The sequence below is a fragment of the Manduca sexta genome, chromosome 10 (assembly GCF_014839805.1).
Source record: "Manduca sexta isolate Smith_Timp_Sample1 chromosome 10, JHU_Msex_v1.0, whole genome shotgun sequence".
Classification (NCBI taxonomy): Eukaryota; Metazoa; Arthropoda; class Insecta; order Lepidoptera; family Sphingidae; genus Manduca; species Manduca sexta.
The window spans coordinates 8,146,048-8,163,439 of record NC_051124.1 but is presented as its reverse complement, the minus strand read 5'-3'; the positions used below and the strand labels follow the sequence as shown (position 1 = coordinate 8,163,439).

Below are 17,392 nucleotides of genomic sequence, written 5' to 3'. Positions count from 1 at the left end.
TTAACGTCGTATATTTTAGCATGAAACGTAAAAGACATCTTCCTGTAACCTTCAACACCTTTAATTCTTATGATAATTCATGTGGCATTCTCTTCATTCTACCTACCTCAACAAAGCGAGCGCTGTTTACGATTACGATCAACATTTAAAAGACATTTCAATGTTTTAAAGATGAAACTCTCAAATATTTGGCATATTATGTATGACTTTTTTTATTTGGCACTATATCAATACAAAGTTCACGAATTTATATTTCTGAATTTACACAAATATAATTCTTTGTCGTTTTCAAAACTTTAGGTTATAAAACTAGTTTTAGTAAAATAAATTTTATGTACTTGTATAGTCAGCCGCAAAAATAGCTGAGAAAATTCAAAACTTCAAATCGCCCATACACATTAACTAAAACTGTTCCTTGTGTTTATGAAAGTAAATCATTTGTTTTCGTTTTTGTGAAGAAAATAAATTTGGTAAGAACAAAGAAATGTAGGTACAGGCCATTTGAGGTTTTGCCTTTGTTCAATTACTTGTGTGGGTGACTGTACATAAGTAACATGGCAATCACAATAGCGCAATCAAATGTGGCACCAAAGCGTTGGGTGTCGGACATAAATGTTAATTTTCCATGTAAGTTAGTAGACGAAGCATATGTCAACGGCGAACGTCCTGCCCGATTCAAACAAAACATGTATGAATGGAGCCCGCCGCCGCAACGACAGACAATTCTGCTTGTTATTACATATGCATAGAGTTGCGAATGGGCTTAACCATATCGCTGTGGCGGTAGGTCTCTTGTTGTGCACTATCTGTTTTGCGCCATCTTCCAGGGGTATTTGTATGCAAATTGTTTTCATAAACCGTGGGTACGTGATCACGCACGATGCTGATCTTGGCAAGGTCACGGTTTTGGAGGCGAGCCAGGATGTGACGCCGTAGCCGTTGAGACGATACCATCAGCAACATAAAGTCATGGCATATCAGCGGATTCCTTTCAAACACAAATGCCCATGAACTTGAAACCGATCGGAGTCATTAATTATATCGTATAAAAATACTTTTTCTCTTTTTATTTAATGTAATTAAAATTTTATGTTGCTACTTTTATGCCGTGAAAATACATGTGGATGGTTTATGTATAGTTAATATTAATACTGGTGTTTTTTTTTTTCGATGCATGCTGTGACTATTTAAAATGACATGCATTTACATAAGTATACAGTATATTATTGTTATATATTATTGGAGCTAGTTTTGTAACAACAACTGGTTGTTCAAATTATAAAGAAATAAAAAGTGTAAATAGCTAAGAAATTAAAAATAACTATAAGAGAATAGGGAATTCGATCCCGTAAAATGGATGAATCACGTTCACATTTTAAATAGGGTACTACCTACAGAACACACGACTCTACTAGAATATTCATTGCTGTGAGGCCTGTTTAGTGTAAGATGTACAATTCGATTGTGTTAGGATTTACCACACACAAACGCTCACACACACTGTCATTCTCAAGAAAATAGTATCAATCATTCAAGAAGATCCGTTACACGTGGCATTTTTATCTTAACCATGATTTGTTAAGTGTTGTACTGTAGAGGATAAATGTATGAAATGGCGTGTGAACAAGCTATTGCATTTGAGTCAACGACGGCACATACATTATTGAAACTATGTTATAATATCTGATTTTTATATTGCCTACGAAAGAAATGGAAAAAGTTAGCATTTTTAATTAATTTAAACGTGCCAAAGTTTACCAAACAAAAGGTTAAATCATTTGCCTAATGCATAAATCAATTTGGAATATGATTTACAGCATGTAATACACGTGTCAAATTATTTTTATAAATAATTTTATATTTTTGTTATTGCAACATCAATGTCAATACAGTGAGCCGACGATAAACATGTTACGTCTGTTCTATGATTACGTTAGTGATCAACGGAAGCGCTGTCTCTATAATTAAATATCACATCGGTAAATATTTTAATTATACCACATAAATACAGAATATAAATGTCGTACCATGGTAGAATATACGTGGGCATCTACGGACATGCCTCTGATCGTGGAAAAGAATTATGTGGATATGATTTATTTAAAAACTTTATATTATTCGCCATCATGCATATTTTTTTTTGATTTTTACATTATACAATTCACGAATAAACTCAACTTGTATAGCAAACAGTACATAAACATTGTCGCTTGAGTCCGCTCGACAAATCACATAAGTGCGAAGCCCCATGGCCAACACCGTGTGATAAATCTAGTCCACATCAGCAAATTCATGAAGTGAGTGAAGAGGGATAGCATTTTTAAGCGCACCATTTATCCACCAACGGGTCGTGTTCCAGAGAATAATTTATGTGCACTCGTACAGACAAATCTCAGCTCCGCACCGAGCTCGGAGATTTGCGACCCGATTACTGAACTATGAGTAACGTCCTTATAAAGCAAAGAATAAACAAATAATTTACCATCGTGCCATACTTATCTTAAAACTTTAATTGGTTCGCTGATAAACGCGGCTACTGTTACATATAAATGTTCCTACTTAGTATTCATGTAGCATGTCGTTTGGTTTTAATACAAAAAGTAAAATATATAATATATTAAAAAAAAATGTTTCTTGCAAAATACAAGTGATCTTCAACACATAACAATAAACACGTAGGTATATACGAATGGAATGATTATAGAATAGTATAAAGGTTAACTAAATGTGTATCTCCAAATAAATAACATAAGGCTTGATATTTTGATGGGTTGGCGTCACAAAACTAAACATCGCAAGATACAGTTTTTGACCTTTTGTTATGACTAAAGGTAAATGTCACTGGCTATTATTCGTATAAAGAAATTTTATCTTACATGTCTATACACTACAATCCGATGTAGTACATACCACGCCCTAACCACAATTTTGGAGATTATTTCCTAGCAATATTGACAGCACATAATAGACCAACTAAAAGAGATAAATCAAACAACTTTAGACGCAATAATAAAGTGTATATAATATCGAATATTTTTGTCATGAGCTGAAATGAAATGATTAGTGGAATAATCGGCGCCAAAGCTAAGCCATTCGATGATTCTCGGAAATTATCTGACGCATTCGATTAATAAGAACTTTCTGATCTTTTGGAGCCGCGTAAAATCGGCGCCTACAAACCTCACGGTTGGAAACTGATTGCTGACTCACGACTGGCCGGCCGGATGAAACATCGAACCGCTTTCCGATTCAAGGCATTTCGCACAAAACATTCGCAACAATAAATCTTACGGAGTCTAATGTAAATTCATAGATAAAGAAACTATTTTTCTATACTTGGAAACTGCGAATTCATTACTCATTAGCGTCTAGTTAAAAAAAATCTCTTAATCTGCTATATGAACTTACAACATAATATTAAATTTTTCATTAACTTACTATGTTAAATATAAATATCTTTAGCAGTTATTTCATTGTCCCAAAGGCTTATTAAATCTGTTAATCAAGTATCGAAATGACATTAGGTTTAACGTTATTCGTGAATTGAAGTCATTTTGATCCTAAATAATTAGAATGAATTTACAAATTAGTATCGAGCGTAGCTGACTTATGTTCAATAGAAATCGAATACCATTTGTAACCATTCCAAGATTTTAATATAACAAAAAAATGTTACTAATTTTTCCACGTACATTTTCACGCAAAACTACAATACACCGACGTCTTATACTGCTTTTTTTATACAAGATTTATAATATATAAATGATAAAGTATACAAAGGGATAATAATTTTTCGACCACTAAAGCGATTCACGAATGCTGGCCGATAAATCTGGAGATCGGGAATATATCGAAACACAACTTCGAATGCAACATGCCAAATGTGTTTTATTGCTCGTTTCGTATTAAAAAGTTTTCTGTAACGTACTTTATTATCGCTGAAACATATTCGATAACATCAAAACGTGGTAAAAGGTGCAAATAGTTAATAAAAGAGATAAAAATACCGTTTGTGAATTTATAAAGCATTCAAAGTACTGAACCAATTCAAAAATATACCTATATCAGATATAGATGGTTGCTTATAATATATATCCCTGAAATACTTAAGCTGTTCGATTTTTTTATTTTGAACTAATAATTTAAACTCATGAAAATGATATACAGGTACCGCAAGTAAGCCAGGGATTTATGTTTTAATATGCTACTCATCGAGCCACCGAATCTGGACTAATTAGGAACATTACTTGAGAGAGATTAGTTAGATAATGCGAATGATATAGCAAGAGAGAACAATTGTACTAATTTAAGCTCATTAGCGCTACGTGTAAATTAAACGCTTCAGAGTTAGAGCTAAAGAGACAGCACTAGTTTTGCAGAATGTACCTTTGTGTTCTAGTAAGTACTCGTACTAATTTCACTCACAAATTATAATAAAATTAAACGACTCCGAATGACATTTCCAAACAAAAAAATCTGTAACAAGATACAAATAATATTTCAATCACCGAGCTTTTAAACCATCATTTATTTTTATTTACATAAATTTTACAACTACGAGACGCAACTATATATCATATTATCAAATACGTGCGTAGTATTTCTATAAAATCTTGACGATTCCTTGTTTTAGTAATTTACGAGAATTTTTACTATACATTATAATAAATATAATTTTTCTTCTCAAAGATTCTTTCATCGCTTGTAAGTTATATATAATTTTGCTACCACACAATTATCACACTCTTTGAGAAACATTTACACTTGTTTCATGGCATACCAAATAGCATTATAAACATGAATTAATTAAACTACACGATTATAAAAAATATCATGACTTTCAATGTAGCTTTACGAGTAAGGAGGTAATAAAATTAATCTCTAGTAATCTCACAACTGTGTGGAACAACTGCGACATACTGGTTCACGGCGGTTTTCTGCGGTTAAACCAACGCTCATATTATTTGTATTCTTACAAGCACATCATCAGTTTAGTGGCAATGCGTCGGGTCTGTGCGCAGTGAGGTTAGGCGGTCGATTCCCAGACAGACAAATATTTTTTATTCGAAAAATATACCTGACTTGTTCGTAATTGTATTTTATATCCGTTATGTAGTATGCCGATGGCCCCTACGACATCTTAGCAAAATAATTTCAGCAAAGCGTATACAGCAAAATATTCTTGACTTTTATACCTACCTACATTTATTTAAGGAAAATTCAAAAGCACGCAACATGGGATCATGTTCGGGCTTAATGAATACAAGATATAATATTTTATAGGTAATAAAAAAAACTATACAATTAGAGCTCATAATTATTACGATCGAAATCTCATTTTATAACGAAAAATCTTTAAGACGAGGGCATAACATTCACAGTTACCAAACACCATACAAATTATAAAACTTCATAAAAAAAGTCCAAGCCAAAACATCTAAAAACAAATAAAAACGAAATCACAATTTATAATTAAACATCCTTAGGTACTATAAGGGCTACAATACAAACATCAGGGCACCAGAAACTCAAATTCCATCACCCGTAACCACCGCATCCCGTGGTTTGCATATTTGGAAACTCGTAAAACTTCAATTAAATTCAAACTCGGCGCAACACAGAAAACATCGCAAACAATTACCGAAGGGGCAAAGGGCGAAGTTGTGACAGGTAGAAGCTTGAAATTGATCTACGACGAAAGTTTAGGACCGTGCACTCAAGTAATTCGTCTGAGCTCGATTGAAACATATTTTTGCTCATATTTTGAGAAGTTTTAAATGGTAAATTAGGTTTCGCTAGCAGCTCCGGTATAAGTTTAAATAATACATTAAGTTACTTAGGTTGTACATTTTTTAATAAAGTTTTCTTTGGATTCAATTTAGTAGTTACGAAGATTAACTCCAACGAACAAACCAGCAAACTGTCCAATTTGTGGGTTAATCTTGGTTAATCTAATCGTTGAATTACACAAAAATAAGAGTTTGTTCCTAAAACGAGATACACACACACACACACACACTACACCCAGATTTATCAGATTTATTTAGCTAGAACTTCTTACCAAGATACTAATAGTTGGACACCCTTCCCATTCGAGTAATATGTCACCCTGCCTACTGCCACTTCAACTTGTTAATCCGATTGACTATATTTATTGCATGCTTTTACGATTTTATAATTTACCTATGTAAGAAAATTTATACAAGAAACGGATGTATTGATGTACCGCAAAATACTTCGAGTGTCAAATCGATCAGGCACTGGAGTACCAATAACTAGGTAAGCATGCTACTTAACGCTACTAGGTGAAAGAATTTCATAAATCATGATTACTATTAACGTAACATATCAAAGGCTACAATATACATACTTCGCATAAAAAACAATATAAGTTAATATTCTTCATATAGCCCATATCTATAAGCAACCGACTATAAAACTACTATAAAACTTACAATTAACTAGACGTGAAAATGTAATGGTAATTTAAAATATATTACAACTAAAGGAGAAAAACAACATTCAACGATAATGAGTGAACATGCTTAATGAGCAATTAATAAAATAATTAAAACTTATAGTCTGTCTGTTAGATATATGTATTCTACTGTTGAACGTGAGAAACACAACACGTTTTTTTTTGTTGTAATCATGGTGATTAAAATGCGCAGTTCAACAATGGTAAGGTTTTTACGTAATTCAAATGCAAGATGACTTAATGCATTACTTAATCATGCTGTGGCCTTGAAGTAAATAATACGAATAGTTGTACGTAAGAGACAATTACCAACTAATTACACACTATTTTTTATTGTTTATGTTTACACGTGCGCATCCGATGAAGTTGAAAATACTATTGGATAACCAAAGTATTTGTATAAAAAAACGAAACAATGCAAAGATATTTAAATACAGTAGAATATTTAAATATAGTAATAACTATGTATTATTCGAATAATTAATCCCCTTTAAAAAAAAACATCCTCCATTCGTGAATATAAGAAGTCGGTCAAACGTGAAAGTATAATGGCATCTGAAAACCTCTTGACTTCTATATCGACATTATTTCCTACTCTTTCGCGTACCTCGAAATCAACCCATCTTAAAAGGGGTAAGTACCTGGTGAGTACTAAACGATGTGCGTTCATGGATCTACCTTTTTTATCTACATGACTGACAACTGATGTAGGACGTTCTTAGCTTGGCGAATGATAATGTAAGGTTCCCCAAGGTAATAAAGTTACACGAAGATGGAGCGAAAGATAAAAGACTGAAAAACTAAAAATCGATAAATCGATAATCAATAAAGAAGTGCAAATATATCCTATTTAATTTTGTATTTTAATATACCACAAATTTTTATTTTTTTAAATAGTACTGGATGCTTAATCGATTTAATGATGAATATGTAGAAGCAATTCGAATTAGATTTTTTTATAAATAATATTGTTTTCTTAATAATTCATTATTTACTAAAATCGATGTTTAAAACATGCTTCTTATACAACCAAGACTCAATATGCAAGCATATGAAATAGGCCAGTGATGAGAGCACGTTTAGAATTTTTGCGATAACAGCGACCGTAAAATTTGAAACACCATTTAGACCTTACCCTAAAGAATACGTGGACCGAATTAAATAGCCACTTGTACTCTAGTTTTATACCGTCGCAAAGCAATAAGCTTCATAAAATATTCGCCAGATGGGAAAATATATTTTACCATTATTATAACGTTGAACTCTTGTAAGAAAATTGGCGAAATGACGGTTAATATGAATTTTAGTGAAATATTGAAGAGCGGAAGCATTGAGCGGAAACTGATGCATTTTTCGGTTTCGCAAACGAGAAGTTTGTTCTCATTAACCAAACGCAACATCTCCTGTAATTTGCTGAGGAGTTGGATATCTAGCATACTACACAATACTACAGCATGAGCTTTGGTTGGTTTGCATATCTTAGAAATACCACCAAAATCATAATGCAATAAATGTCAAATCAATCGGACCTATGAAAGTAGGCAAAGAGATATCGACCTCCATACACCTGAATAGATCTATCTAAATTATATCTGAGAACCATGTCGATCATATCAGCTTACAAACAAAAAAAAAGTGCAAAAATTCGGTCCATTCTTAAGGGAGCCACAGACAGACACTTCACATCTTAAACTTTAGCACTCCACTTTTACTGTTAGGAGTTCAAAAGAAACTCAGATCATATTATGTTAGCACATCAATTAAAATTATTAAACTTGATCAACAAATAAACACTCACTAAAAAGTAATATATACGAACAAATTACAATACAGCTGAACTGACTTCACTGACTGTACAAAACACTGAACATCAATGCAGCACGTAGTAAAGTTTACACGGCCCAACTTTTTCCCCGGGCCTGCGTTCATCGCAAACTGTTTGTATAAAAGACGGGGGAACTGTATAAACCCCTGGTTCTGTCATTGTTTAATGACCAGTCGTAAGCATTGCAGTTTCGTTTTTTGCTCTCGCCAGCCGTATATTTACATAGTCAGAAGGTCGCGTATCCGAGAGGTATTGTTATGTTTTATTACTCACTTTTAAAACTGTCTTTTTATTCGACGTTCTGACATAATAGACTAAGATATTCAGCTCACGATCTCGCCTGACCTAAAAGCGACCTACGACCATTAAAATTTATCCGGATGCCTTTCGATTGCCGTCAAGCAAATCTCGGACTACGTCGTTAAATTTATAGTCTTTTGTGTATTATATTACAACAAAATGATATCTCGATTGTCTCTTCATATTGTTATTCCTTGCTGATCCAAAAATCCAATGAAGTTTCTATAAATAGCAAAGTTCGAAATGAAGGATTCTTATATCTCTTTATAGATCTATATGATATTTAGGTACAAAATAAGACTGTCCAACGCGTAATAGAATCTGAAGCGTTTTACAAAAGCCCACGTTATATTATTACATAGCGAACACAATAAAAGTTGAAAAGCAATAAAGGAACACCAAATAACCAAAGTAACGCTATTCGTTGATACGGCAAAATTGTACAAGTAATGAAATTCTATTTTCGAGCTCTACACGTGCGTACAAATACAAAGATCAAATGGTAGGTATTTAATACAAAAGGCTTCATACGGATAATATTATTGAACAATATTGTTGTTGCTCATGTAAAAATTTGGAATCTAATTTTGAATGTATTATCCTATTGTGAACAGGATAATATTGAACACTATTGTACTTTGAAGCTTCACGTTTAAACAAACGTCTAGGCCATAATATGACGTTATCAACTGTCTCGTATTATTTATATAGAAAGCAATTTGAAAATGGAATTTTAAGCACGCTAATCCGTCTAACTATTTCTTGTCAAGCCGTTCTTAACATTCTATAAATCTAGTCTAAATCCTACGAGTCGCTAAAATTTCGGAAACCAGATTAACAACGAAGATAAATTATTAAGGGATAACTATTTAGGACAAAAGATGTTAGTCTCAGTTTTAACACAGAAATTGATGACTCAGTACATAAATATTTACCTTTCTGAACCCTAACAAAAACATAAGTACGAACACAAAACTTAAATGCGTTTTTCTAAAATATACCAAGAAGCTGCTCTGAAGTAAATTATTATTGTTAGTGTTTCGCATTGCTCCGACCTAGTGCCAGGAAATGCTTCCCTACGTTCGCCCGTTCATGCCTCCTCATCTCGGGAAGACCCACACATGAAATTAAATGAAAACATTATCATAAAACCCTCTAAATCAAATTGGTTAAATATCCTAGCGCTGAACAAATTATTGGTAACATTTGGTTGTGACGTATTTATATCCATATTTGTTTTCACAGTTCCTTACCTAACCCAACCTGCTTATGAACTTTCCTATTACAAATATTAGTAGCCAAGTCATTAATTTTAAGTGCATACCTGTCGTCGTATACCATAAATTATAGCGTAATTCCTGCGCTAACGATTAGTGTGGTGATTAATTTATTTAAGCATAAGTTTGCATCGCAACTTCGCCTGCCTGATATTTTTCCGCAACAAAATTCCCATAAAATTCCAATCTTTATAGCGGTTTCTGACCTTTTCCTAACAATCATACAATCACCAACTCTTGCTTATATTATAATTTGAATTGTGTTTTTTATTGATAATTTTTATTATTATGTTTTATTTTATTTTGTCTGTTTGTTTTCTTCACTCAAGCGTCTTGGTGTATTTTAACTGTAAGCTTTCGGGATAATTGATAAATATCGGATAGGGACTTTCTGCATTACCCACAGAATCATTCAGATTTTCAGACTCAGACCCACCGCTGCGACTCCCGTAATACAGGATATCCGGATGCCTATTATAACACCGACCGGTGAAGCCCTGAATCTCAGCAAGTCTCTGAGAGTATTAATCTGACTCGGCTTATCAAAAAGCATTACCCAACTGACACCTTCAAGTAATCGTAGTTACCAAGACACCATGAAGATTAAATAAGGTATATTCACATCCGCGATTTGATAAACCAGGTCATATGGCAGCAGTTACTAAGCTTCCGAGTCTTTTTAAGACCGGTATACAATACAGAGTATTTGAATAGAGTGGGACGTAAGCCATTTACCGTTCTCCTTTTGTATCAGACACAGCGGTTATAATGAAAATGGCCAAAAAGCTTTTAGTTGGGTCACGTCTAGACGTTATTTCGGTAGACTTATTTAGCATACGTATTCTAGTGTTTTTTGTATTATCAAAATATGTTTAAATTACGTTTTTTTTAATTGAATTAAATATTAATTGAGTCTCTTTATTTACAAATTATTTTATATTAATGTAACAAACACTAATTTACTCAAAATAAAGTTTCATATCTTTCAGTAATTAAGTATATTTTGAAACAAATGAGCTATTGGGTAATGCCTTTACAAGAAATACATAAATAAAGCGATAAAATCGCACAGACATATTATTTAAAAGGCGCGTGAGGTATGTACATATAAAGATATATAAGGTGCTATAAGTACACATTTTCCCTATCAATACGACCTTAGTCATGAATTGCGTATTTATATTATTATTATCGTATGACATAATATTATGGTATTGTTAATTATGAAAATTCGATGTCGACTTATGCCATTGTTTATAAGCTCACCTTGTACGCGTCAGGAATGTTGACGGGCTCGCCGCTCTCGGCGACGTAGCCGACGATGCCGCTGCCCCACGGTATCCTGATCTCCTCGAGCTGCTCCATCTGCTCAGGAGTTGATTTCGAACATACGTCGAATAGCTTCGACACCAGACATCTGCGAAAGGGAGAAGTATTATAACATGAATAAGGATTCGGAATGTACCTATACAGATATTATGAAATTGGTAAGGTTGTTTTTTGAAATTAAGAGGAATAGGAATGCTGATCCGATTCTGATAATTCTTTTACAAGTAGAGGCGATTTGACTACAATATTCCTGAATGTTATACTATATCCCAGACGGAATAATTCAAACTAAGCCGCAAGCAAACGCCATTTCTCATAAAGAATAAAATAAAAACAATGGAATTAATACAGTTTACCAAATTTACAATTTTTAAGTGTCCCTTTAACATCTCTAAACAAGGATTCCATTAAATATTTTCTCGGAATCATAAGTCATCACCGGTGACAGATTGATAAGTCATTGTATAGTCCAACTCGGAGATAAGCTCTTCCTTCCTCATCCACACTGAGTTCTGCGACACTCAAGGAAAACCCATTGAGGAAACGGCACACAAACAAGTAACAATGGTGTATTAATATGATAATTTTATATTCCAGACGGCAATTTCGCAATTTTTATCATCTTTAAACTCATGACCATAACACTCATTTGTTTTAAAATTTAAAATAGGAAAGTTTAAGCAGTTTTAATTGGTATTATTATGTTTATCTCTTTTCGGTGTGTGACTATTAGTCAAGTTTTAAGCAGCATTAACTAGAGTAGAATCGAAACGTACCAATTTGTATCATATTCATTCTGTACGCGCCGGTGGTTCGGTGCAGCATAACGCGGAGCGTCCCTAATTGACATAGTTTCATAGTAGATACATAGCAAGGGAATTAGTGGAACTCGATTTCATTCACCTCGACGAGCCTAGTCGACGGTAGAATTAGATACTCAAACACTACTTGATTCTTTAGTTCATCTCTCTGCCTTTATTTGATTCAAAACACTACGCGTCATTAGTGGTGTAGAACTAAAAATCTATTTTTTCTGATACGAAATACGAACTCTCAGTGTAAGCCCGATAGTATTGATCAACACAAATACATTCACGCATTTATCTTCGTAGAGGTATGCAGAGGAGCAACTAGGGCACTCACTTTTCGCCAAGTGTGTTCCGTTCCATATCCAAATTTTTCCCGGCCGGGGGTTCGAACCCAGGACCTCAGAGCGCTGCCGTACCGCGCATGCAGTACAACAAAAATATAACATAATTAAACAATATAAAGCAGCACATTTCAGTACTATCAACGAGACAACAAACAAGACAGCCATACGACAGGCATAATCGAATTCTCGCTGTCGCCGGCCCAGGGAATTTTCCAATCGGCAAATAGGAAGAAGAATCCATTTAATAAACCCTGGAAGGCGGCTATCGCGTCTAGAACGCGTTTAATGTTACACTTTTCCGCTCAACAATAAACATGGGGAAAGCAAACGCTTCAACGAATTGCTCGTACATCTTAAATATGTCTGCGGTCGGGTTATTACATTATAAATTCATGCTTATAATTGAATGCTTTTGTCAATATCTATTTAACCTAAGGGTACGCAAATATTTTTTGCCATGCTACCCTACTACGTAAAATAGGAATGCCCACGCCCTGCGTCTCTTCAATGCAAAGAATAGGAAGCAAAGGGGCCCACCAGGTTTCCTAAATAATATTATAAAAATTAGATTGTCTATTTGATAAGCCTTCACGCGTTTATTACTTAAACCGGTCCTCGTGCAACAATATACGTTGTCATACTTTGTCGGGGGTACAGGACATATGGTAAACTTTCATCCATAAAAAATACTGTTCCCGAGACATACCAATTGATTGACAAAATCTACTCCAAGCCCGCCCTTTACATGTTATCACACGTCCCTAGATAGGGGAGAGGCTCGAAACGTAATGGTTTAACCAGTAAAAACATGTTTAAATAAACTTTTACTAAGAACTTAATCGGAAACCACCACTCTTTTGAACAACAATTACACTTTGCGATCTACTTGTATAATACCTATGCAATGAGTGAATTATACATGAAAATAACATGAAGAAATACGGTCGTCGCACAAAATATACACAAAATGAAAGAGCCCTCTCCATCAAACTAGATCCTTGAGGATTTATATTATTATTCAAATTTTTAGGACACGCCGAGGACCACGCCGGGACGGCATGTTTGGGTCACCTGATATTATGATATCATATTTTGGTTATTCGTGGTGTCTTATTAGATTTTGATACTTAATATGAAACCAAGATTAATACTAGACGGTACATCCGATTTCACTTTTGAAATAGTCACACACGAGCGCATGCATAGAGTAATAAGTCGAAATTGGCAAAAACCTTTCATGTTACGTACATATACGTTATCCAGGATATCCAAGTATCTTTCTGACCCTTTAAGAGCAAACACGAATTCTAATAATGCCTGAGGCTAGACGTCTAAATGGACGTTACATATGTAGTTACTATGTTTCTGTTCATTACAGTTGAATAACTTTGTGAATAATATATTCTACAGGATCCGAGTGTGACTAATCAAGCATTGGTGACATTTCGAGTGAAACAGTGTGAAAGTGTTATCTATGTGTCACCACATGCATACTATCAAGGTAAAAAAAAAACCGTGGACATTAAGTGTTTTTTTTAGGATATTACCTATAAATAATTCAAAGTTCTATGTGAGACTTCCATATTCGTTTTCAAGTTGACTGTCTGTTATAGTTCCTAATACCTAAAAACATGATTATAAAACCTTTTATATTTACCTTAGTAAGGGGTTGTACTGTGTTAATCTATCTAAAAGCCCTTATTAATCATGAATGTCACTCCCCATCGCGTTTTACTCGGAGCGGAACGCCACCATTCTTCTCCCTTCCCACACGCCACTAATCCCACACTATGTTCTCTATCACACGAGCTAAAATAATGTTTAATTGTCAACCTAGATATTTAATATCCCAATAATGTTTAGCCATAACCGTATAGACTACGATTTGAATATCGAAACTGTCTCCATCCGGTGAAAACTCTTGCTAAAAATATCCGATGTTTCCAATTGGTCGCGTTTTCCGCGTGACGCTCCCCGCACCCCTCGCCGTTCCGCAACCGCGACCTTGACCCCCGCTCCTTAGAGGACGGCAATGAAAGTATTTCACTCAATTTACAGTCCGAGGAAGTTTCAAGTGTCATTCTTCATTTACGATTCGGTCAATGCCGGGGTTAGTTTGCGATTGTGATAGCAGATGGTCTTTTTGTGAACACAGCTGTTTTGTGAATGAATGCTTTTTACAGATCCAGTGAATTATTACAGTTGCTTTGGAGTACGTGTTCCGCGATTGAAAAGGCAAATTATGTTAATACAGGACTTATACAATAAGAAATATGATGCTTAGCGCCTACAAAAAAAATATCGTCACAGATGTTTAAAAAGCTGCCCGGCGAAGTCTTATGTTGTCTTATATATAACTGTTGGGACTTGCTCTAATAGAAATAGGTAACATTTTTGGACGAATATCAAGATTTCCCAAATGCGAAATTCGTTTCGCTTTAACTTTTTCTTTGACAAACCGTTTTCGTTCCCATACGTCAAGTACCGAGATAAAATGTAAGGCGATTTTGTCGTTATATTTTATTAAAATATTTATGTAACTTCTTCAGTTATTAGACATTTTATTATTCACGAGCGAAGTGTAAATTTGTCAAATCTATAAGCAATTAGAGCCATATTCGTGTAGCATTGTTAACTTGCAAATTGTAATACTAATACTAAATTCCATAGGTACATTTCTATATTATTACGTGAAGAAAAAACGTTGTACCTCATTTTAAGTAAATTGCGCCACGGAGGTGTGTGAGATTTGGCAATAGAGAAGAAAATTTTCTTTATTTGCCCATAAATTACATATGCAGTTTTATTGTACATTATAATATATAATCAATGTTTCTAGAAATGAAGTAATATTTTTAATAACTTATGCGTCATTTTCTTTTAAATATCACGCAATGAAAAGCCCTGGTAACCTTTGCTTCAACAAAAAAATTACAATATTGAAGAGTAGCCCCGCTAACGAGTAGGTTACTTCTGGGTAAACAAGCTACATCATAGACTAATCTATTGATTATCATTAAGGGATATTCATATCAAACTCTAGACGATTCCCAGTAAAAATTGCAAACTTTACGAAAATTATAAATATAAAACTACAGCCCATAACATAATATATTAACCAAACAGTCTTATTTCTTCGAACGGTCCAAACCCGTAGGTATAAAGAAAAATATGTTTCGATTGTAAAATTTTTAAGCTAGACATTTCAGAATACGCAAGTAATAAAAGTTACATTCCTTTGACATGCGAGTTCTCTTGTGACGCCTCACAACATTCTTAGAACTACCCTCTTAAATGAAAACTATTCCACGAAACCCGAGATTAAAATCATTATCACAATTATTAATTTTATTCCTTCGTATAACATAAAATGTTTTATTTATTTATACTTTAAACACCATCTACACTACCAAAAGTAGTTATATTAGTTGTTATTTATAAACCTTAAATACGAAAATACTACGATATACCTAGTCTTGCCATAAATATTGTAATAAAGAAAAAAGAAAATTGTTAACTGCAAATAACATTTATTACTTTTACAGTGTGTCAGTTTAATACATAAATATAAAACAATTAAAAATATAAAAAGCTTATTCGAAGTGGTCTCCATTGGCTGCAATACAGTCCTTTAAACGATGAGGCCAGTTATCAATAGAAGCACGCACTCTTTCCATGGGAAAATTCTTCACTGCCAATCGTATAGATTGTTTTAGGGACTCAAATTATCATGGCGTTTAGAGCAAGCTGTACTCTCTAAAACTGACCACAAATCATAATCCAGCGGATTAAGATCGGGACTAGACGACGGCCAGTCTTCAGCTCTGATGAAGTCCGAAACGTTCGATTCCAACCAAGACTGCGTGGACCGAGCTTTATGACCCGGCGCCGAGTCTTGCTGGAAGGACCATACTTGGTTATTGAACATGGTGATGTTAAGGGGCTTAACTACCTTCTCAAGAATGGTATCTTGATACACTTGTGCCGATGTTTTGATACCTTTTTCACAAAAATATGGCTCAGTCACTCCTTCATAGCTAACACCCCACCAAACCATCACTGAAGTCGGATAATGTCCACGTTGCACTCTGTCGACTAATTGGGAAGCTTCCTTAGAGCTTTGAGCATAAATACGGTCATTTTGTTTGTTAAAATGTTGCTCAATTGTAAAAATTTTCTCATCCGTAAACAAAATTTTTCTGTGACCTCCCTTTGCGTACCGCTTCAGTAGTTGTTTCGATTTTACCACCCTATTCTTCTTTAAATTATCAGTTAAGAAATGGCCAGTGCGTCTCTTATAGGCTGCAAGTCCTAAGTCATCTTTTAAAATACGCGACATGGTTCTAGGTGCTATCTTCATTTCCCGAGATAAAATCTTTTGCTTTCGGACAGGATTTCTTCGAATTCTTTCCCTTACTGCTTTGACCACCTTTTTCGTACGAACACTACGTGGACGGCCAGATCTTTTCTGTCACAAACAGAGGAGGTCTCATTGTACCTATTAATAGCCCGGTACACAAACATTTTACTAATACCAAGTGTATGGAGAGTTTTAAAAATTGCATTTGGCTCCATACCTACTTTGTGTAATGCTATCACAGCGATTCGTTTCTCTTTATCACCCCACACCATTTTAATATCGCAAAATATTTTACAATGTATTGGCGCCAAAATGAGAAAACACAATGAACAATCGTATAAAAATGACAGATTCGAAATTCAAATGTAATATTTTTTTATAATTAAGTGTAACAGTATTTATGGCCAGACTAAGTATATAGCCTTAGGATTAACTAGGGTGTCGAACGGTTATTTCTAGCATTTACATCTTACTTGAGACAGACGACTGAATCAGAAACTGTCAGTGTTAAAAAAAAAAAAAAAAAATTGCTTTATTCATCACGTAGGCGAACATAGTTGCACTTATGATAAGTCAAGATACATGAGAATATTCAATTATTACTTAATTAGATTAGCTTATATAAACAAAGACAATAAAATAAATGAAAAATATACTTGGTAAACAAAGA

General features: G+C 34.1%; 1 protein-coding gene across 13 annotated transcripts in view; it reads right to left on the bottom strand.

Moving 5' to 3' along the window:
• LOC115448299 (dual 3',5'-cyclic-AMP and -GMP phosphodiesterase 11) overlaps positions 1–17,392 on the bottom strand; it is a 239,158-nt gene that overhangs the window by 32,016 nt on the left and 189,750 nt on the right. For all 13 annotated transcript variants that reach the window (XM_037437274.1, XM_037437276.1, XM_037437277.1 and 10 more), the window contains one exon: positions 11,147–11,297. In XM_037437274.1, the coding sequence (XP_037293171.1) occupies positions 11,147–11,297 (151 nt within the window). The remainder of the gene's footprint in view (positions 1–11,146; positions 11,298–17,392) is intronic.